This window comes from Thermobia domestica, chromosome 5, assembly GCF_964235325.1.
Source record: "Thermobia domestica chromosome 5, izTheDome1.hap1.1, whole genome shotgun sequence".
In the NCBI taxonomy this organism is placed as follows: Eukaryota; Metazoa; Arthropoda; class Insecta; order Zygentoma; family Lepismatidae; genus Thermobia; species Thermobia domestica.
In genome coordinates this window covers 81,997,529-82,021,499 of record NC_137458.1, presented here as the reverse complement: position 1 = coordinate 82,021,499, position 23,971 = coordinate 81,997,529, and the positions used below count along the sequence as shown (strand labels likewise).

General features: G+C 33.6%; 1 protein-coding gene across 1 annotated transcript in view; it reads right to left on the bottom strand.

Moving 5' to 3' along the window:
• The window catches only part of LOC145685151 (uncharacterized), a 60,517-nt gene that overhangs the window by 20,777 nt on the left and 15,769 nt on the right, over window positions 1-23,971 (bottom strand). The window contains exons 4-5 of the mRNA XM_081757503.1: window positions 22,501-22,683; window positions 15,265-15,387 (exon numbers count right to left, since the gene is read on the bottom strand). Coding sequence (XP_081613629.1) covers window positions 15,265-15,387; window positions 22,501-22,683 — 306 coding nt within the window. The remainder of the gene's footprint in view (window positions 1-15,264; window positions 15,388-22,500; window positions 22,684-23,971) is intronic.

Here is a 23,971-nt window from a genome sequence, read left to right as displayed (position 1 = left end):
AATGAACAGAACGAAACGAGTAATCATCGGTATTGATATTAGAATAAATAAAGACATTGCATTGTATGTAAAGAACAACAACGGCTTATATTTACGGTTCTACGATCGGAAAATTGTTATTTATTATGTCATAAAAATATGACAATAACAGAACAAATGCAATTATTGTAAAACATAATCTTCGTAGGAGCAGGAGGGTAAATGTCACAATTTGGGATTTGAACTTGCAATCTCAGATTGATAACAGTTTCTTTATATTACGTGATGACTAATCTAATAGGTGCGTATTTCATAATTTTACTATATGTGTGATTTAATTAGGAAAATTAATGGAAAGCAAATAAAGTCAAAATTGACGAGACAGTGCATCTTTGATTATAGTACAAGGAGATAAATACAAATATCTTCTCATCTGTACGCAATTGCGCTTAATCATCTCAAAACTTTACAATGCAAAATTACGTGAAAGTAGATACTTTTCAGTAATACAACATATTTCAAAGGGAAATATAATAGGGAATATAGAATCAAATGAATAAAACAAAAACCGGGAAATTGTTTTACAAGTTGCACTGAGTATCAATTACATATACTCTTTTCTCACAAGTATTCTAAATGAGAAAATTAAACAGATTTTTGCCGTTTTAGATATCTGGTAAAAAATGAGCCTCTGGAATGAAAACTTAAGAAATACATTTATAACAGTGTTGCACAAATATCAATTGAATAACAATTAACAATTAATCTGTAAATTTAATTGTTAATTGGAATTAACAGTTGAAGTAAATAATGGTTAGTTCTTAATTGCAGTTGGCCATTAATCATGGAGAACCAATTGCAAATAATCAATCGATTGAAAGTAATTACAGTAGAAAGTAATTGCAATTGAATTCAGTCATTCAATTGCAATTGAGATTAATTGGCAATTAACTCAATTGCAATTAATTTACACAGAAATTACTTTCAATTGATTGGTCAATTGCAATTGATTTTCACAGATAAATTTTCAACACTGCAGTTCAGAGAGGGCGTGAGGCAATGAAAACTTTAGTCACGATCAATTGACTCACCACCCATCGTGACCCACGACCCACCGTGATCTACTCTGACCCACCACCCACCATAAACCACTCTCACCCATTGTGACCCACAGACTCACCAAAACTCATTGTCATGAACTCTGACCCACTATTCACGTTCTCTTCTCTAATGGCTAAAGAGTTTAAACTTGTAATAAAACAAGCCTGTGAAATTATCACTCATTGGAGTTTAAATTTCTACGATCAATCGCTCAAGCACCTCTCTATTACAATAACGGAATCTGACTTTTCTAATATAAATAAAATAAAGAGTTTGTTTGTGTCTGTCTATCCTTGTGCGGCCTGTGGACCAGACGAATGGACCGAAAATTTTCAAAATTTGGTCACGGGTAGCTTGGTCTAGTCTCCAAATCAAGACGAAGAGTTTCTTTTTTTTAATTTCGAACTAGGGGGGTCTCAGGGGGACGATTACCGGGACCGTCCTGGGGACCAGACAACTTGACCGAGAGTTACCAAATTTTGGTCACGGATACCTTGGTCCAGGTCCCACATCAAATCGAAGCGCTTTTGACAGAATTCGAACCAGAGGGTCTCAGGGGTGCGTTTACCGGGACATGTAAAAGTAGTAGAAAATGACCGATATTAGTGTCGATTTCATAGTTTTCGAGGTAGCTGTGATCAATGGTGACACTACCATTAGCGATGACTTTCAAATTCATCCGCCGTTGTATGCGGACCTTGGGTCACCAGAGGGGGGAATTCCGAGACATGTAAAAATAATCGAAAATGACCGATATCAGTGTCATTCCTATAGTTTTCGGGATCGCTAAGCTCAATGGTGAAACTCAAGACCACGTTTACTTTCACATTTAGGTCGCATTTGCTTAGGAACAAGGGCATTATAAAGAGGATCACAAGACATGTAAAAATAATCCACAACGGCCGATATTAGTATCAAATTCGTAATTTTCGCGGTCACTGAGAACAATGGAGATATTTTCTTAGCGATGATTTTGATGTAGCCACCATTGTATGCTGGCCGGGAGTCACCGGGACAGGAAAATTGCGAGACATGTAAAATAATGGAAAATGACCGATATTAGTGTCAAATCCATAGTTTTCGCTGTCGCTGAGATGAATGGTGATACTTCAACAGGCGTTAAGTTCCAAATACAGCCCCCATCGGCTGCGAGCCAGAGGCGTTGTTCTTTATTTTAATTGGAACCAGAGGATCATAGGGGCTTTTACCGGGATATGTATAAAGTAGTAGAAAATGGTAGTTTTTAGTGTCACATTCATAGTTTTCGCGGTATCGGCTAGGTGCCAGAGGAAATGTTTTTCACAATTCAAAACAAGGGTGTCTCAGAGGGCGTTTACCGGGACATGTAAAAGAAGTAGAAAATGACCAATATTTGTGTCGAACCCATATTTATCGGGGTTGATCAAATTTATGGTGATACTTCCGATAGTGTTTACGTTCAAATTCAGGCACCATCGGTCTTCCCAATGAAAACACGTGTACGTTGTTGGATATGTATTCACACAAAATATATCCAATTTTAGAAATGTTTCTTAATTGTTCTCCTGTTGTTCAGTTTGTTTACATTGATATTTTATCTAATTCTTGCGAAGAACGGCCATAACAGCTAGTAGAAAATGGTAAAGTCTTTGTTATGGACAAAATTACAATGAATTTAATCATATAGATAATTATTATAATTATAATTGATAATTATTTCCTTGTTGAGTTATAGATATTTTTCAGTGGAAAAAAGAATAAAATTTGAAAGTCACAAATCTATAGAGCGCTCACCCTTAGATTGCAGTACAGGAGTAAATGGCAATGCTTTTTCGTATGCCCATTGTTGCCAAAGTTAGCCTGAATTCTAGAAATATTTTTTTCTTGCTAGATATGGATAGACTATTGTAGAACATTGTATTCTCTATCAAATAATATGTCTTTCTCATATCAGAAGGAATTTTCAAGTATTCAAAATAAATTCAAATAGCGAAATCTTGCTAATGGCAAATTCTAACGTAGCGTTAAATATATCACGTCATAAGTCATTACGTCATAACTATAAAAGATACAAAGTTGAAATTTATACAGCTATTTAATACCTATCTAAAACGTTGACTAGTGATAACCTTTTTTATTTTTCTTGTTAGATAGGGTGCAAAGCGAGAAAAATACTGAGTAATGACCGAAGTTATTTTTAAAAAAAATTCTCAGGTCGATATCTTTCTGTATTTAGATTTTATGGCTTTTAATGTTAAGGAATCAACATTTCAAAGCGCGCGCATCTGACCACAAGAAAGGCAGTGACAAATCTGGCCTATACTATTTTCTTCATAATGTTTGTTTTAATGTTATTGATGTAGAGTGTCGTGTTATACTGATGAGTATTCAATGTTGATGCTATGCAAACACGAATCTATTGTACCTCTTGGTCGCATCGCATCGCATCGCATCGCATAAAATTGTATCCTGAACTACACCTGCAAGAAACATTGTGTCAACTCTACTCTATCTTACGTTTCACTTACTTCGCTCGTTTTCCCCATATATATATATATATAACATTTAGACATAGGGAAGCGTACAGTTTTTACTTTATCTCTTCCAAGAAAAACAAATTTCAATCTCGGGTGAATAGTAAGTATCCAGACACTTGAATCAGGATAGGAATTCAGTTAGCAATAACATAAAAACCAGCCGTTTCTTCAGAAAACTAGTACCTAAGGAAGAGGATAATGCAGATCAATATCTGTTAATAATAAAACTCCTCACTCACTGGTGATAATAGAAAGTTATTAGTTTTTGTAATCGATTCATTTATAGTTCTCACATGGCCCCTAATGTCCTTTCGAATGCTGACAATTTTGACAATAAAAGTTGGTTTCGTTTGTAATATAACTTTTCTTATTTACGTTGGATACGCAAATAAAGATGTAAAAAGCGTTCATAACAGATAACTTCATGGGTTCATAAAGCAGAATGAAAAGGCTCTGTCCTTTTCTACTATGTTTCTTTAGGAAGCATGAAAGAAACAAATTGTATTTTCGGATAATTTGATAATTCTATTTGGTTTTGCTTCCTCGCGCAGCGACCTGTATTTTGTTGCCTGTCACTATATGTGATTTAAAGTTACAACTTGTGTGTTTGTTTAGAACAGATTTAATAGAGTTTATTTTCATTCTTCAGTTTGCAGGCTGATATTGTGTGTCTGAGGTGTCAGAAGTGAGTATAGAAATTGGGACGGTTAAGTTTCTATTCACCATTACATTTGGAGATTGTTGAAATACTTAAAATATTTGGTGTGTCGGGTCAATAATATTATACAGTATTTACTATATTGTTTGTCACGGAGAGTAAAGTGCGGAAAAGACGTTCAATTCGTAGGCTGCGTGACAGAGAACGTCAAATAGTGCTGAATGTGTTTAAACATTTTGCACAAAGTATGAATGTTAGTTCTGCAGTTAAAGAAGCCTCAAGAGCTACAGGATGTTCACAAAGAACTATTTACGCGTTACGAAAGGAAGAACAGGAGGAAATTTGACTCCTGCAGCAAAGAAGAAAACGACTACAGAAAAGAGCAATATCGGTGATCTATGATGGTATTGTTCAGAGTGGAATGCGCTATTCTTTACTCGTTACTTTTCGCAAAGTTGTTGACTTTTCTCGTGACTGAATGTTGTTTTAAGAAATGTAAACGAAGAAGGAACCTTGCCTAATTTATCAAAAATCAATTGCGTCGTTCGACGGGTTCCGTCGGTAACTCATTTAATGAAATACTGAGAAAAAAACTGGAACAAGAATTATGGAAGGCCGATGAATTGCAGGACGATGAAGAACGTTTTCTCATAGCACTATCATCATCATCTACAGACTGAATAAATAGAAGGGAATTCACCCTTAATTGGAAGCAGTGATAGTAATTAAAAAGTATTAAGCACGCGTTCTTTTCTTCTTGTTTTATTTTAAATTTACAAATCTTTTGTTAATATTCACAAATGCATTAATAATTTCTATTATAGTGCGATGTTCTGTTTAGAGCTCCTGGTATTTGTTAAAATATCATACTGTTGTTTCGCGGAGAAAATCGGATCTAAACCATCGGAAGTGGGGAGCAGCTGCCTTCACAATGTACTTTACGATGTAACTTTTGTTTGACAAACGGAATTGCATTTGCGAATATTTTGCGTACACAAACGAATGAGCGTTCTCGTACATCATATTTTCTCGTCACGTATCACTATCACCCTACTCCAGTTTTCACTCTTATCCAACTTCAGTAGCAGTATCATACCCGTTATTATTCTTTAGTATGCTGTACAACTGGTACAGGAAATTTCTGTGTGAAACTGTCTAGCTTTTCATTTATTTCAATCATACGTTTTCTATTTGTTTCATATGTTGTCTCGATTTCGTATTGCTCCCATCAAAATTTTATTACAATGATTTATGAAATATATTAAAGTTAAATCTTTAACACACAATTATTATATTGTTGTTTCGAACGCTCCAATTCGTCGTTCCAAGTAAATTTGCGCTAACGGAATGACAAAAAATTAAAATATAAGAATTTAAGGAAGTATTTATTTACAGATTCAATCACTCTTTCTGTGTTTCTTGTTATTTCTTCGGAAGAAAACATACGGAGCGGCGAAAAAAATATGACAATAGCGCGCTCCATTTACTCTGTACTGCAATTTAAAAGTGACACGCTCTATAGGTAAAGTAGACCAACGTAAAGAAAAAAAAGTATAAAATTTTCCATATAATTAAGCGTACCGTACAAACTTAAAATTTTCATGTAATTAAGCTTACAGTACAAATTTTATGTCTCTTTTTCTCACAACTTGATTTCCTTAGCTCTGAACGCTAATCACACGCTTTAGCAATTATTGTAATAGAAAGCAGTGGATATATAATGCGAAGCACTGTATTTTTTGTTTCTCAATTTTTTTCTCAACTAATATCGATCGTTTTCGATTATTTTTTACAAATCAACCCACTACCAATTTCCCATATGTAGAAAGTCCCCCTTCCATAAAAGAGATTTTTAAAAAATGCAAGGACACGTTCTGTTTATTTTTACCACCATAAATTGATGTTGATTTTCGTGTGGAGCCGAGTTTGACAAATAACTCCCTCGCTCAGCTCGTTTTAACTCGTTTTTAAATCATGATCTGATTATACTAGAAAGCGAAATCCATGAGAAAAGTGAGCAGTACTGTGGAATACCTTAAATGGTCCTCACGAATGGTTACATTTTTTCTCATACTTTTAGTGCACCTTGTCTCGTCTCGATAGCGAATGACTATATGTTTTTTTATATAAAGACAGCGTCAAATGCCATGAGCACCGGCGTCATTAACTTGTTGCGCCATCAACAAATTTAGAGATGATTCCTTTTGCATTAGGGATGCACACGAGACAAGATTTGAGGCTGTCACGTCTTGAAAATGTGCTGGAAAAGCGATGTCTCGACTCGAAAAATGTATATTCCTCTATTGGAAGAGCTGTGTCTCGACTCGAATTTTGTCAGGAAAATTCTGTCTCAACTCGTCTCGTGCGCATCCCTATTTTGCATCGTTTTGTGTTATTTTGTACGCCTATTCTCACGTTTGGTGCGTCACCGGAAATGAGTCAAAATGGGCCTACAAATATTTCGGAATACGTTAATGTTCTTCCGCCACAAACGAATTTCAAGTTCGTTTCCTTCCAATCGACTAGTACCTGTTTTGTGCGGTTTTGTGCGCCTATTTCCACGATTTGTGTGTCACTGGAAGTGGATCAAAATGAACTTTCAAGATGGGACGAAAATGACCAAGAGTTCCGCCACTTTTGAATTTCGAGGTCGTTAATTTCACATCCTTTCATGCTTGTTTTGTGCCGTTTTGTGCGCCAATTTCGACGTTTTGTGAGTCACTGAAAGAGGGTCACAATGGGCCTCCAAGGTAGTACTAAAATGACCCACTGTTGTGCCACAATCATTTCTGGAATTCCCTAAAGGAGCGTAGGGATCCCTTGCCAGGTTATAGGAAATCATAACATTCCATTGGAGAATCCCTTGCACATATCTTGCGTAGGTTTGAAACATACATTTTTCAATCGAGCAGGTATGATTCGAGTGTCATATTCTAACCCCACTCTCTACGTTGCTTTGTTTATGAATTACAGCCCTCTGAAGTTCATTCTCTCACGGTTTCGGCACCTCATATCGCCGAATCTATCCGTCACTGTCTAAAGTTCCAAAGGCCTTTTATTGTTAGTTTCGGTGTCGGGAATTAGCTCCGAAAATTTGTTCAAATAGATTCTTACCACCATATATATATATATATATATATATATATATATATATATATATATATATATATATATATGCAGGGTGTTAATAAACTATACCGACAAACTGTAAGAGGTGATTCCTTACATCAAAATAAAAGAAAAAATCATATGGACCTATGACGAAAACTGCATAGTTTCAGAGCTAGGGCTGTTCAAAATCGCAAAAAAAGCCCAATTTCAAGAGATCCTATTTCGAATTCTAGTAACTATGGATGACGGTCCTTATCAGCGTAAAGGAAATCATAAATACGCAATCCAAAAATGTATATTTCATTAATGTTCAATGAGTATACAGAGTATTTCATACATTAACAAGATAAGACATCAACCGAATTTTGAGATACGATCTGACTTCATGATTGGTCCGAAGTAGGCAATCGATAAGCTTTGATAGCAGTGAACATGTAATCTTTTGGCATGTTGTACGAAGTGGTAAAGATCCTCAGCAGCATGGTTTCTCGTACTCACAAGAACGCATTCTGCAATGTTTTCTTTCACGCTTATAAGTGAAGGAAACGTGAAATATACCGTCACGAAATACATCGCATCACACGTAATTCAGAACACAAAATGACATGAAGCTGCCTGTTTCCAACACTTCCGACTTCCCGAAAGCATCGGATATCCATAGTTGTGAAGGCTTACCTCCTGCCTACATTGGACTCTCCTTGAAATCAGGGTATATCTAAAAACACTATAGAGAGCATATCTGAGAATTACACCCTGTAGGGAATACACTGTACACTTATTGAAATTTGATGAAGCATGCACATTTGGATTATGTATTCGTGGCTTCCTTTACGCTGCTAACGACCACCATCCACAGTTTCTGGAACTCGAAACAGAACCTCTTGAAATTTGGATTTTTTTTCGATTTTGGACAACCCTAGCTCTGAAATTATACACTTCACGCCATAGGTCCATATGAACTGTTTCTCTTATTTTCATCGCTCACAGTTTATCGGCATAATTCATTAACATCCTATAGATATAAAGAAAATTGAAAACTGTCAATTATTCCCTTAGGATTATCAGTAATCCTGGAAATTTTAGATTTTGGAGGAACGTGGAGTTGATGACACAAATAAAGTACAAAAATCCGAAAACTGGATATTTCCCATTCAAGAAAGAAAATTAATAGGCAGTGCAAAACGCAATTATGTCATTTAATTTTCAAACTATAGGCTACTGCTAGTAGAAATAGAAACTTGAAATTTATAATTAACAAAGCATTGGCAAGAGAAGTAAAAGGAGAAATTTCAGAAACTTGAAATTACACTCTGCAGAATGGAAAATTACGGGAAAGGTCAAAATTCATGTAGTTAGGTTTATTTGATTCAATAACATGGATACTTGAAATTTGGCACCAGTGTAGAATTTGTGGAACGGAAAGAGGAAGCAAATCTTAAAACTAAATATTTCCCTTTCTAAGGAGGATATTTAGAAGACATGTTCAAAATTACACAACACTTGACTATGTTTCAAAATCTATACAACATGGACCTCTGACCATGGATACTTGAAATTGGCACATGTGTAAAATTTGTAGTAGAAATAAAGGAAAATTACGAAAACTTAAATTTTCTCCCTTAAAGGAAGAAACATAAGGGAGAGAGACAAAACCTATATATTATAACATAACTTAAGGTAACGATTGAAAAATTCATTTATATACGTAAACATTAAGTTAGGTTGAAACTAAGGTTTTGTCGTGCAAGTTAATAAGAGAGTCTGAGAACTTGAAAAGACTTCTTTTATGCAAACATGCAAACTTGAAGACTAGTGTAAACGAAAGAGATATACTTCAAACAAAGATAAGAATTTAAAACAAAAAGCTTAGAATTTTCCTCTCAAGGGACAAGGTCAATACCATATCATTGGTAAAGGGCAAAATGGCTTAACTGGAAAACATAATTTTGAGCTATGATCACTATTGATCCTTATATAAACTGCTCTATAAACCGTAAAAATTTCGTAGGCAAGGGAGACAAACTTCCGCAAATGGTATATTTTGAAATAGGTAGTATGAAATAACGTTAAACAGACATTTTACATTGCTCTCGTGTAAAATTAAAGCAATCATGATAGTAACTTCCCTTCCTCCGCTGACCATATTACGTTAACATGTGGAACGAATGAAAAGTTATAGTATCCTTCCTTTAAACATTCATTACTGAGTCACTTAGAAATACTAATACAAACACACAAATACATAAAATACAATACTTCCTCTAAGCAAAGAATTTTAAATTCCACACAAAAATAAGTATTTTTTATGAGTAAACATGAAACTTGGAAGAAAGGCTAACTTTTCCAATTCAGGAAGTTTAATAACGTTGAAGATACTTAAAGATTTTATATTGGGTGTTTGAGCTGCTTTCACTGAAAACCATTTTAAAAAATTAGAAGCTACTTCCTATAAATGACATGACAATATCTTCAAATTGAGAGGGTGTAATATCTCTTTCTGGACTTTTAATATATATCCATGTGCATTGTTTTCAAACGCTACTTTAGCATATATTAATGGTGTATTTTTTACTGTTCAGTCGTACATACTTTGCGAAAGAGGTAACATTTGCTTTGGGAAGAAGCTTGTCAAGTTGAGGGAGGTCATGACGTAGTGTGTTAGGATACTTTGTATGACGTCTTACTTTTCGGAGACTTATTGATTATTTCTAAATATTTATCGTTTATTTGTAGATATTTTTCTTCTTAATTTTTAAGATCTCAGATCGATAGATAAAAGTAGAATAAAATAAATGATTTTCTGGAACAAAATATGGGGAGTGGCGACCGAAGTCATAATAATAATAAGACAAAATAAATAAATAAATAAAATGACATCCATGGTAACGCAAAGCAAATATTAATTTTTAAAAATTAATGGTTGCGATTTCATCAATTTGTATTTTCCTACTTGTTTTTTGTTTTGAAGTGAACAGTAATGGAACAAGCAAACGAAGAACTGTATTCAAGAAACAGTATAGATTATGCTCGTTCAATATATATAGTTCAGCAATAATTTCAAGTTTTGTAATACCACCAAAGAAAATCACACAGATGAGTTACTTGTAGTTTAGTGAGCATGCAATAAACATTAAAATTAATAGTTTATGAATGAATTATTGATGAAGAGTGCCTGTAATAATCAGTCGTATTACACGTTTACGTTCTGTTGCTTGTAGGAATATTAATATATTTGTTTACATTTGTATTTCATAACGAACTCTTGTGACGTGAGCTATACATATGGTTTTCTCTAGCGTTTCACTTATACGAAGGTTATGGGAAATGCATGAAGGTAAATGTAAGGATTTAAATTAGTCTCCTTTTCCTGGTTTCAGTAACGTCAAGCATAAGTATGTATACGAATAACTTTCATCAGAGTTGCTTTTGAATCATGAAAAATAGGAAAAATGCACTTGTTTTGTATTTCAAAATATATTTTATATCATATGAAAAACAATTTCGGTGATTAATAGTTGCCAGTACATTTTGAATCTGTGAGAAACTAGTAATATGTTCACCTTATATGTGAAATAATTTATTGAAACAAATCTGTAAATCTGGTGCCTCTGAAAGTATAAAACTGGTAACCATGAATTTAACAGAAATATACTATTATTTTTTCCACATAGATAAAATATATTGATAACTAAAATGGATCAAAACCAAGGATATAATAGATGGAGGATCTGCTTATACAACAAAATCTTGAAGTCATACTTCCAGTTTCGCTACCCCCATTCCTGCTCACTCTATCCGATAAAATAACATTTTTTGAGCCAACATTCACGACGGGGGAGAACGTAGCTAATCAGATGATAGCGTTAATTTTGCCGATATTGGTTAATTTTGGCTTCATTAAGAGTAAAGATACATATAGACGGATCCTCTATTTTATAACATCCTTCGTTAAAGCTACGTTACGTCGTAGGTCTGTAACTCAGATGGTCCCGCCTTCTATCCACTTAGCGATGTACTCTACATCAGAAAAGAATATACAGTAATTAAGGACGAGGTTTAGAAGACGATGAGGTGTCAACTTTGTCCCAGACCTAACAGCCGAAAACAAAGCAAGATAGTAACACTTGCACTAAACTAATATGTAACAAATGAGTGAGATTATTAGAATTTGTAAAGAAATAAAGTATAAATTTTGGGTATGTATTGAAAAAGTTATACAAGAAAAATATCAAAGCATGAAATTGTTTATATAAACTATTAAACGTTTAAAAAAACATGTCTCAAAATAAGCTTTAAAGTAAATAACTAACTCTACGGTCTAAGGAACCGGGATGTTCAATTTCCTGTTCACAAAAGCTCTCCGTTTACTTCTACCCTTAGCCAACTGAATCCAGTTTGTACTTTGTATTAATATTTCTGCAAGATCCATCTTAATATTGTATTCGCATCCCAGACTTAGGTCTTCCCAATGGTTGTTTTCCAATTGGTCTTCCAGTTAAGACTTTGAAAGCGTTTCTACTTTCTTCCATTCTGGTTACATGACCTGCACACCTGAGTCTCCTAGACTTGATGACCCTAACAATGTTTGGTAAACCGTATAAATTATGTAGTTCCTCGTTATAAATTCCCTATTCCCGTTCCTCTTGGGTAAGAATATTCGCCTCAGGATAATGTTCTCAAATATTTTCAGTTTATGTTCTTCCATCACAGTAAGATACCATGCTTCGCAACCATAAAGAACAACGGGCGAGACTATCGTTTTATATATTTTATGCTTCAAAATCCTCGGCAGAATTCGTGACGGCAATAGATTTTCAACTACATAATAACATGGATTCCCTTCTTTTAGTCGATATTTAATTTCTTAGTCAATATGATTTTCGTCTGTTAATATTGATCCTAAATATTTGACAGTATCCACTTTATTAAAAGCATTATTTGATATTTTTACTCATCCATACCTTACCGTATTACGATTCCGACAAACTTCCATGCATTTAGTTTTCTCTTCATTTATTTCTAAAGCCATGATCCTGCAAGCGTTTAATAAGACCTCCGCATTTCTTTCTATTGTTCTCCTATCATCCCTATTAACCCTTTCACAGAGAAAGTCGACTTTTGTCCTTTTATTGTGGAAATTTCCTTAACATGCGAATGTCGACTATAGTCGACGTGTTAAAATTTGTTTGTCCGTATCTTGGCTTTGTCGAGAGTAGTCGCCAAAGTTGTACCGTTCATTTTTGTTTGTTTTCTATTGTTTTCGATAAACAATAGAAATCACACAGAAAACCTTTGGCGACTACAATCGACAAACCCAAGAGACAGACTAATTTTAACACGTCGACTATAATCGTCATTCGCAGGTTAGGGAATCTTTTTTCCGTCGCCTTCCACAGTGAAAGGGTTAAATTTACATCATCAGCATACTCCATAACTTGGTGAATACCATTCAATCCTAGGCCCTGGTTACTATCTTTGATTTTCCTTATAGCATATTCCAGGATAAAGTTGAATAATAATGGGAACAACGCATCTCATTGTTTCAGGCCATTCTCGCTGTAAAATCTAGTGGACAAAAATTTTCCTAAGACTTTATGAAAACGTTGTGGCTGTAAATACGAATTTACTTACCCAAAGAATCATAAAAAGAGTTCACGACGACAGATAACTGAAGAACTGTTTTAAATATGACTTTTTCTTCTTACCATAGTCCCTATTTGATGAACGAGGAATGAGAAAATGTGTTAAATCAACCCTCTATTCATGTTTCGATACAATGGATCCACAGACACTGTACCCTAACAAATATAAATTTGTTGATCTTGATGGTTTTATACTTCACTGTGTACTATGGCCTCGTCAAGACACATTTCAAGATATCCCTTCTACTTACATTGCTTACCTTAAAAATCATTATAATTTGAACTGCACTGTGGTGTTTGATGGGTATGGTAAAACTACCAAGAACACAAGAGCTGAAACAGCTCGGAGATACGCCATGAAAAGATGCACAGACTAGGAGGTGGATGAGGCCATCCAAGAGTTTCACAAGAAATTTTCTTTCTAACGAAAACAAAGTCTAAACTCATTGCCTTACTAACAGAAAAAATTAGTTCTATTAATTTCCTTAGCTCCAAATGGTAATGATGTAATCTTTGTAAAGCCAAAAAGAGAAAAAATGCCCATTAAAACGTACTCTACCACTGAATTGAACGAGAAACTCCCTAAACTCAAAGAACACAACTTGTTCGCTCATGCGGTAAGTGGTTCGGACACGACTTCAACCTTCTTTCACAAAGAAAGACCAAGAGAGTTGCACTACTTCAGATATTCGAGATGCTATAAGTACCTTTAATAATCCTGATAGTACCAAGAATGAGATTTGTGAAGCAGGAGAAATGTTCGTCCTTGGTATAGAGGAAACTGACAAATCAGTTAAATTATTGGTGATAACAAATATAAATGTTTTAACGTAGATATTGCAGAAGGGAAAATCGAAGTGAAGTTGAATAGTCTTCCTCCGACTTCAGATGCAACCTCGATGCACATGTTGATTGTTTTCTATCAGGCGCTGTAATAGAGAGGGAAACAGCTTGATGCAGAAGAATGGGGATGAAAAGCTCATGGAAACATTCTTCTACTTATCCCAATGACTCAAGCACCTTAACCTGACGAATTAATGACACTAACTTCAAGCTCCTGCATAAAGACTGTGAAGGACGTTGTTTATGCAAAAAAAAGCACTCATAATATGCACTGATCTTTGCGCTTACTGCAGCGGCATGAGATATAGTAGTCACCTATAATAGAAATAATGAATGATGAGAATGAAAATGGAAATTTTAATGGTGATTACATTCTTGGATTAAACCTCCGGGTGGCACCACGTAAAAAGTTGCCAATTTGCCTTACCTCTCAATATGGTAAAAGCTGTGTGAAAATAGGCCTTACATACTTCATAAGTAATATCTGTGCTTGCGATTTATAAATCACGAAGCGGAAAACATTTGTTTATTAGCAAAGATAGTTTGAAAAGATAAGGAAAGGAATTTTTTCTGGGCTCAAATACTGAAAAAATATTCTACAATTCATCTTTTATTAGAAAATCAATTGGAGATGAATATATGTCATATTATCTTATAAAAATGAATATTCCGGTAACAGAGAGAATTTTTTGCTGATTTATAATTTCAAGACAGCAAAACTGACCACAATTTCTTGAGAACCATGAGTACTAAAGAAACATGTGAAAATTCTATTTAATATAAAATTTCTTTACTCTTTCAAAATGGCCCACTTAATTTTCCTTCTAAAGTTAGCCATTTTTTAGATATTAGCCAAATACCGAATGAAGGTGTCTGATGGTCCGCTATTTTTTCAAGATGATGGAGATAGCAAAAGTTAGATCAGATAGAACTTTTAGTATCTTGATGAGGACCACAAAAACAACAATCTTGTGAAGAGAATATTTCATTACTTACGAGCAAGGAAGAAAACCACAAATATATGTCGAGGGGTGTCAATGTGTAGAAAATCAGTTCACCAAAAAATGCCGTGTGGTTGGTGATAGAATGCCTATCTTTTGAGAGAAATATAAAATTTCTGTCTAAGAGGAAATTTTCTGCTCTTTTAAATTCCTATTGTTCAATTTTTTTCCAAAATTAACCGTTTTTCAGAAATTCACGGAAAACTGATGAAGATGCGTGATCGTCCGGTATTTTCAAAAATGTTGGAGTTAGCATAAGGCGGAACATTCAGGAATTTTAGTATCTCGATTAGGACCACTATTACGACAATCTGTGTAAAGAAAAATTCATTACCAATTATGTCCACGAGAGGTACCTAATTCGACTGGTCTACGTTATTAAACTTAAATATATCTAACAGCCTTCGTCTTACCTCATCTGAAAAGAGTTTGCAGAAACGCAGCTGTATTCACCCATAGTAATGTTTCTTAAAATCTCACAACACGATATAGGAGTGCCTTGCACTGAGCAGTAAATAAATCTCTTCTCACACGGCCTAAAAATAAAATAATAGCATTTCAGAACATAAACATTTTAATTTATGATTTGTGATATGTATTCTTTGTGTGGAATGGCATATTGTGAGATATAAACATGAATTATAAACGAGAAGGAAGTGCTCTAAATATATATATATATTAAAGACGTAAAAGGGCTGTTTAATTATTTTAGTTTTAATTGCCTTTTTTGTTCAGGTACCTCTTTTGTTTCAGGTACCTCTTTTGTAGGCTCTCTTGACTCATTTTAGAAACTACACTTGTAACAGTTATCTGCAAAGATAAATTATACAACAAACATTTCCCAAATGCCATTTAATTTTTCTAAACGATTTGCCAACTACTTCGAAGTTATACATTTTGGTACATGTGTTTTACTGTGTGCTGAAATGCAATCTGGGAGATAAAAGACGTAAAGTAAGAAACAAATAATGAAGCATTTTTGTTTTATATAAAATTTTCTTAACGCTTTGTACTCCGTTAGAGAAACATTTTATCCTAAGCTTCAGAGAGTTTATATAAAAGATTTTAGAGTAATAAAAGCAATTTTGGGTATAGTTTTAGTTTTATATTATATTATTAACATATATCCTTTTTTCTGTACTACGATATCGTTTCACAGTCTTGAAATAAAAAGAATTGTGTATAGTATTTCAAACATTGTCATCCAGAAACCTCAATAAATGTTGTGTATGCTGTAGAAACAACAACGTTTTATTTATTCATAGTTTTATTCCCAATTCATAGATTATTTTGTTCCATGAAACCTACTAGAATTTCAGAAAGGTTATTCCTTATACTATTTAGTTTTATAACTAAAATACAATGTGATAAAAAAGTGTGACCATGACTCAAATAAAAGTCAAGATTTGAAACAATTATACAAATGATACTGTAGTTTAGTAGTGCAGCTGGGGGAAAACTTTTAGAACTTTAATGTTTGTGGCTACCATTTAGAAATCAATCATTTTCAATTCACTTCGATTTTCTTGAATGGAAATCATTTTTTTCTTGTTCCGATCTTACATTTTCTCAGGAATTCAATGCTGGATTTGTTTGTGCTACTATCCGTAATGGTGTCGTTACTTTAAGGGCGACGTGTAAACGACACGATGGAGACGTTGCTTCCAGGCTATAAGGCCATAATTCAGGATGATAATCCCCCTCTTTCACCACCTCAAAGTTTTTTGGTATGGTTCGACGAGCATTGAGAGGAAGTTGAACACCACCCCCTAGCTCTCCCGATCTCACTGAGTACAATTTTGTAGATACGAATTCAGCGCAGATTTTTACCTTCATTTTTTCACATAGAAATGAATGATATATTGCACGCGGAATGGTGTGCTATTCCGCTTGTTAACACTCCTCTATGTCTCAGTTTCACGTAGCGTCACGGCTGTTTTCTAAACCCTTTCCGGATCCTGGCTTCTTTGGCTATTTTTTAGACTTTCAGTCAACCAGCTACTGCATCGTCACAATTTATCTTAGGACCATGGTTCATACCTCATTCTCTTCAGAATAGAGCTGGCTTTCAAATTTATTACTTGCATGCCCATACCATATACCAGAAGAGGAAAAATTGATGTCGAAAGGAAAATTTTGAGGGAAAAGTTTTTTGTCCAAGTTTGGGCAGCCCTGCCTCCCCCCTGTGTGAACGTAGAGACCTCCAAAATAATCTCATAAATAGTACTTAGTAAACTAAATGTGTGTACAAAATTTCAAGTTTCTATCTTCAATAGTGAGGGCGCGAGAAAATTTTATCAAGAATCCCCACAATGCCCCAAAACCCGCAAAACACCATGATCTCAAGGAAAAAATTTCGTGAGACATCCCTAATTACCCTAGGGTCATGTTTCGCCCATCATTCTCTTCAGAATAGAACTGCCTTTCAGACGGTATGACTCAGGTGCCTCCATCATGTATCTAATATTCTTATCAAATAGCCTATGCCTTTTCGATGATTAGGAATAAATTGTGAAAACTTATTATTAATCATATTCATTATGCCTACTTTCTTATTATAAAAGTTATGATTTCCAGCTTTTTCTTCTCCATCTATAACTATTAACGTATCTATTAATTTTCTTACATATTCCATCCATATATATTCTTTAGGTAATTCGTTGTATATTTTTATTCCTTCTCCAGATTTTGGTGTTTTCTTTTTGTGGTGTTCGTTCTAGTGTTGGTTTTATATATCTTTCCCAAATATTTTTGATAATTTCTTTGTATTTTTCACTTCTATTAGATCGTTGCTTTTTGTATTTGGATCATTGTTATGAAATACTACCTTAGAATCAATAACTATTTGTGTGTTTTTCTAGATCATTTTCATTATAGTTTTTTGGATTATGCTTTGTTAGTAATTCTCATAAACCTTCTGTTCCTGTATAATGTTGATTATTAATAACTAAATCATCACCATGATTTTTAACTTCCGTATCCCCAATCATATGTACGATTTTTCCATCATCATCATATTGTTGAATTCCAAAACTTTTATCATCTCTAGTTGCATAATATCTCGAAGCAATCTTACCAAAATAGGTAGCTTGTAATGATTCTATTCCTTCTACTTTATACTTAATTTGCTTTTTCATATGTTTAATTTCTTCTGTTATAGGTGTATCACTTTCACTAATAGAACTCGCATACATAGGAGGTGTTACTAATAAGCTTGAATCTACTTTCGCGCTTTTATTTACAACTGGAACTAACTCTTGAATTAAATTTTTATTTCCTTCTGGTACTTTTGATATATTTTGTCCTAAACCTTCAATTGTATCTATAACAGGTAGATCTTGCTCTTTATATTTTTCATATTTGCTTCGATTAGCTTGTTTAGTTTCCTTAAATCTTTTAACAAGTTCTTCTTTTAACTTTATATATTTCTTAGCTTCAGCAGCATCTAACTGACTCATTTATTATATAAAGGAAAAATAAAAAATGTAACCTAACGTAATACACGTTTAGATACGTTCAATCACGTTTCACTCCAGTCTATACTTTTAAAAAATCTTTAATTTTATTTCTGTATTTCCCATTATTCGTTTTCCTAGTCATATATATTGTTAAGGAACCATGCTCTTCTTCCCAACACTTATTGAATAAAGATTGTAATTTTTCAAACGACATATAATGATCCAACAAATTCATCATAAATGTGTTTTAAAATCACATTGTCCTGCCTAAAGATACAAGGAATATTTAGGTTGTCTCTTATTAGCTGTTTTGGTACTTTAAAATATGTTTATCCGAGATAGAAACAGTTCAAACCTTTATGTCTACCTCGAGTAAAATATTCTCTAACATGATTTTGTTGTTCTAAAATGAAATCATCAAATACTACCACGGAATTGTTCTCACAGTCATCTGACGGAATAATCTCTTCGTTGTTTCCTTTTACTATTTAAGGATGAGCTTAATGTTATTAAAGTAATAAATGGAGAATTAACAGACGAACATATAAAAGACATCGTTGATAGAATTAACTATATATATAATGAGATAAGGTCACTACAAAAATGAACAAATTTTTTAAAAGTTTTATACAATAAATGAGAAATGGCCTCACAACTAAACAAGAAAAACAAAATTAACATTTTAAAGCTTGTTAAATTGCAAGATCTGGAAGAAGGAATATCATACGAAATAACTTCATGGAAATTGATACAAACAAAATACACTGGGGAAAGGGTATTAGTACATCTAAATGAGAAATAAAAAACCTTATTGCCACAGAGATATAATGAAGATACTGATCAAGTTTTAAAAGAAATGAAATCTAAGAAGCTATTTATGAAATATGATGGAATGAAGGATCTTTCTAATGGTTACAAAATACATCAACTCTTCTTTAAAAACGAATCTAAGAAGTAACAAAAGTGATTTTAAAAAATTGTTCTAAAGTAAAAGATGGAGTGGTTAGTATGGATCCCCAAAACAAGTTCATTCTTACTAATAATTTCAATGTAATTGTAAAAAATGTTCAAACCGAAGTCCAAGTAGTTTTTGATATTAACGGTTGTCTATTTAGCTTGAACTATGATCAGTGGACAGAGTTTAAGAAATCATTGTTTCCCATAGAGAACAAGGTTAACAAAAGATTCCATTACCAGCATCCAAACTTGTAATTTTAAGTATTTGGTCTAGGAATTAATTCGTGCGGTTTTACAAAAGATGGCGTAACTAGCTTATTGTCCCATAGTTTCGTTGATCCAAACATACGTTGAAAACTACTGTCATTGAGCATCTTGTTTAGTATATGTCAGTTGCTTGAAGCGGAAACAACAACATTTTTTCTTCAACTGAAAATGGCGCATTTTGTGCCTGATAAAGTGTTTTTGCGGGGAGTTATTCTTCATTGCTTTAACATGAAGAAAAGTGCTACCGCAAGTCATTATATTTTAGTGGAAGTGTTTGGTGACCATGCTCTAGCTGAGCGAACGTGTCAGAAGTGGTTTGCACGGTTTAAAGGTGGTGATTTCAGCTTGGAAGACCAAAAGCAATTTGGACAGCCAAAAGAATTTGAAGATGAAGAATTGAGAGCATTGCTTGATCAGGATTCGTGTCAAACGCAGGACGAACTTGCAGAAGCATTTGGAGTTGAGCAAACAACAGTTTCCAAACGTCTCAAAGCCATAGGAATGATTCAAAAGATGTCTTATTGGGTTTCACATGAATTGAAAAGAAAGACGTTGAAAGAAGAAAAACCGTTTGCGAATTGCTGCTTCAAAGACAGAAAAGGAAGGGATTTTTGCATGGAATTGTAACTGGTGATAAGAAGTGGATTACGAGAATCCTAAACGAAAAAAGGCCTGGGTGAAGCAAGGTGAACCAGGTCCTTCACAACCGAAACGAGATATTCATTGTGCAAAGGTTATGCTGTATATATGGTGGGATTTGAAACGTGTGGTGTACTATGAACTTCTGAAACTTGGTGAAACTATTAATGGACACCGCTATCGACAACAATTAATGCGTTTGAAGCAAGCTCTGGCCTGAAAACGACCAGAATGGAATAACAGGCATAATAAACTTATTTATCAAGATGATAACGCTCGACCACATGTCGCAAAACCGGTCAAAACCTATTTGGAAAATGTCGGATGGAAAGTGTTACTCCACCCGCCATATTTACCAGACACTGCCCCGTCTGACTACTACTTGATCGATTGCATGAATAACGATTTGATTGGACAGCGGTTCACTTCTTCAGAAAATATCGAAAAATGGATCTTTGATTAGATTGCGTCAAAAGATGAGGAATTCTTTCGACATGGAATCCGTAAATTGCCTGAAAGATGGGAGAAAGTAGTGGCTAGCGATGGACAATATTTTTGTTAACGTATTCATTTACTTTGTTTTTGAAATAAAGCTTCAATTTTTATTAAAAACCGTACGAATTAATTCCTAGACCAAATATGTTCTAAGTGTATAAATGTTTTTATGGTTACAAAACTATAAAAACTGGGATCTTTAGACATACAGAACGCAATGCCATTTGAATTTTAAAGATCCATATATAAATAAGGAAGTTATTTGAGTTTTTGTAATAATATCCTTAGAGCTATACTACCCACAATACATTCGGACTCTCGTGAATCTAATGTGCCTGTAGTATCATAAAAGTAGATATTTCTTCAGATTCTTTACATGCAATAGTATTCAGCACAAAACTTCTGAACCCTCTACTTTATGCCATTCCTAAATAAAGCCCCTTCAAAAGTTTAATTTTCTGTAATTATTGGTGATTGCACGTATTAGTTTGCAACTCTGCGTATTTATTTAGACAAAAAAGTTTATATTCTCTATGTACCTCAGTCTCTTTTGCAAACAATCGTTTTTATTTGGTGTTCGTCTGATTCGTACGTCCTGACCAACTGTAATTTTCGTAAACACTTGCAAATGCACTCCACCGACATCAAAGATGGCTGCCATTTATGAACACTTGCACATATAACAACGTGAATGATGTTATTTACCTGCGCATACACACGGTTCGTCACACCCAAAGTTTTATGATTTTCGGAGATGGTCGAGCAATCATTTTCACCATTTTTGTACCACCTCAGATGGATTAACCCTTCTACTGTTTTATAAAGTTTTTTTTCTCTTTTAGAGTCTACTGAAAAAATATTGTTTTCATAAAGAGTGATTAGTAAAAAAGAAAACATGGAAATCCTGTTTCGATCCCACCTCCTCTTGAGTATGCTTAGTAGTGCATAAACACCATTTGTATGAGTTTCATCGAGTTTCTTCCGTTTCCTCCCTGTTCAACCATTCCATCATTATCTTTCATTCCATGATTATCGTCCCTATTTGCCTGGTTGCATAATACCGGGTTGTTAAATTTAAGGAAATAATATTTTAATTAGAAATATGATAATAGGTAAGAATAAATACTAGACTTATGGGTTTTATGCTTTGAAAAGTAAAGTTATAAAAAATAAAAAGTTCCTTACTTTTGGGTGATTTGTAAAATACTTTTCGTTTATATAAGCGTCTCCTGTTTGTCTATTAAGTTATTAACTAAGAACTACAGATAATACATTTCTAAGAGAAAGAGACTTAAAATGCTTACCATGTTGGACAAAACACGATTCTCAGTAGTAGTGGAACTTTTCTCTTTGTGCAGTCGTGACTAGAACAATACAACATTCGTATTTATACTTGCATATTTCTTCCTAGTGTGTGAGAAATGAATCGTTGCTTATTTTATAGTTTTTCCTACAGCATAATTACTCATTTTTTTGTCCCTTTGCTTGACCGAAAACCTCAATTGACTAGGCGTCTAGAGTACACGATAATATATTTATGAAATAAAATATGAAGGTGTATATATTCCATTATTTGTCTGAAAATAGTCGGATCTTGAAGTTCGAAACAGAATTTAGTGAGTGTTTTATTTTTTAAAAAATTAAAATGTTTTGTACACTATGCTTTTTATAAAAATATTCAAAAATTGCTATTAGGACGAGTTGTATCTAATAGTGCATTACCAACAGTTCCAAATTTTACGTTTCCTTTTCTATTACTTTTATACTTTTGGGATAAATAATTATAGAAATATTAGAAACCTTAAATGAATATAGGAAAGAATTCATACTCACATATCTGTCCAGTTTACATGTCCCCGATAGCAAATGGACATCGTTGCAGAAACACCTTTTTCTGACCTCATGGAAGAGTCTACTTCGTACGTGGTTGCATTGTAGTAATATCTATTCCAGAGCATAATAGAGACATATACGGACATGCAAAAAGCAAGTATCCATATAGAAAACCAACATGCCCTGTAAAATATAGATAAAGTAAATTCATACATCAGTTGTATAGTTTTATTGACATATTGTTTATTTTAATTTTTGTAATTAATATTCTAGAGTTAAATGCTGAATAATATCTACGTAAGAAACATTTATATCACACAGATAAGTGAATGCAATAGCTAAAATTCAAGTATTGTAATATGAAGTACTGCCTCCCTATTTCGTTAATAAAAAACAACATGGTGCCATATACAAGAGTGGTTTAACCAACTTTACCGTGATTATTGAGATTTTATATATTTTAAATATCAAATTACATTTTGTGTAGAAACAAAGTGATTGTTGAATTTTTATGACAATACAAGGGACTACAATTCTCTTGAAAATCCAAATACATTTTATTATTTGTGTGGTAGTATTCCATGTGTAGATAAGCGCTTCACTCTAAGAAAACAACTAAAAATTAATCATCCAACTAACAAGTGATATTCTGGTTTGTTCATGAAATTGAAACTGTAATATTATTTGTGTAAGGTGTACCAGAAGTGCGGTTCATCCCCATCTGCATTATGATTAAAGATGTGAAAAAATGGAAAGAGAAGATAATTGTTAGAAATTGCTGATTTTCAGTCTAAAATAATGTAATTCTTCAAATTGCACTAGTGGTTTGGGCTCCATTCGGTAAAGAGTCATACATCAAGAGGGTCCCTTAGATCACCAGAAGATGTGATACTATGTCATATGTAAAACTCAATGGTTGAATGATAATTAGTTACCCCATACTTAGAAATATTTTCATTTATTTTTATTTGCATTTTTTTAAAAATTCTTCTCTTCCAGGATAATAGTATTAATAAGTTTGTAATAACACTTGACAATTTATTGCAACTACAAATAAGTTTTTGCTACAAAGCTATAGTGCAGAATACGTTTTAAGTGTTTATTGTAATACCTGCTAAATATGAGCTCTGTAAAATACTTTACAGAATTATAGTGAAAGAAACTTTAGGAACGTTTTTTTCTAATTTGAAAAGTATTGTAAAATAGACTACTATTGTTGTCAGATCTACACATATAATACGGAACTTCCTCAGTAGAGATCAATAGTTTCAAGTTAGTTCAGAAAAATATTGCAAATTGGAATACATAGAATATGGAAGAGAGCTTGACGTGTAGGTAACTCTTTATTGAGATCAGAATCTGCGAAACCTAGCTTTAGTAACTGCAATATTTTATCGGATGCACTTCACGCTCTGAGATTAAGAATCAAAAGATCAAGCAACGTTAAACCAATTCAGAATAAAGCGTGTGC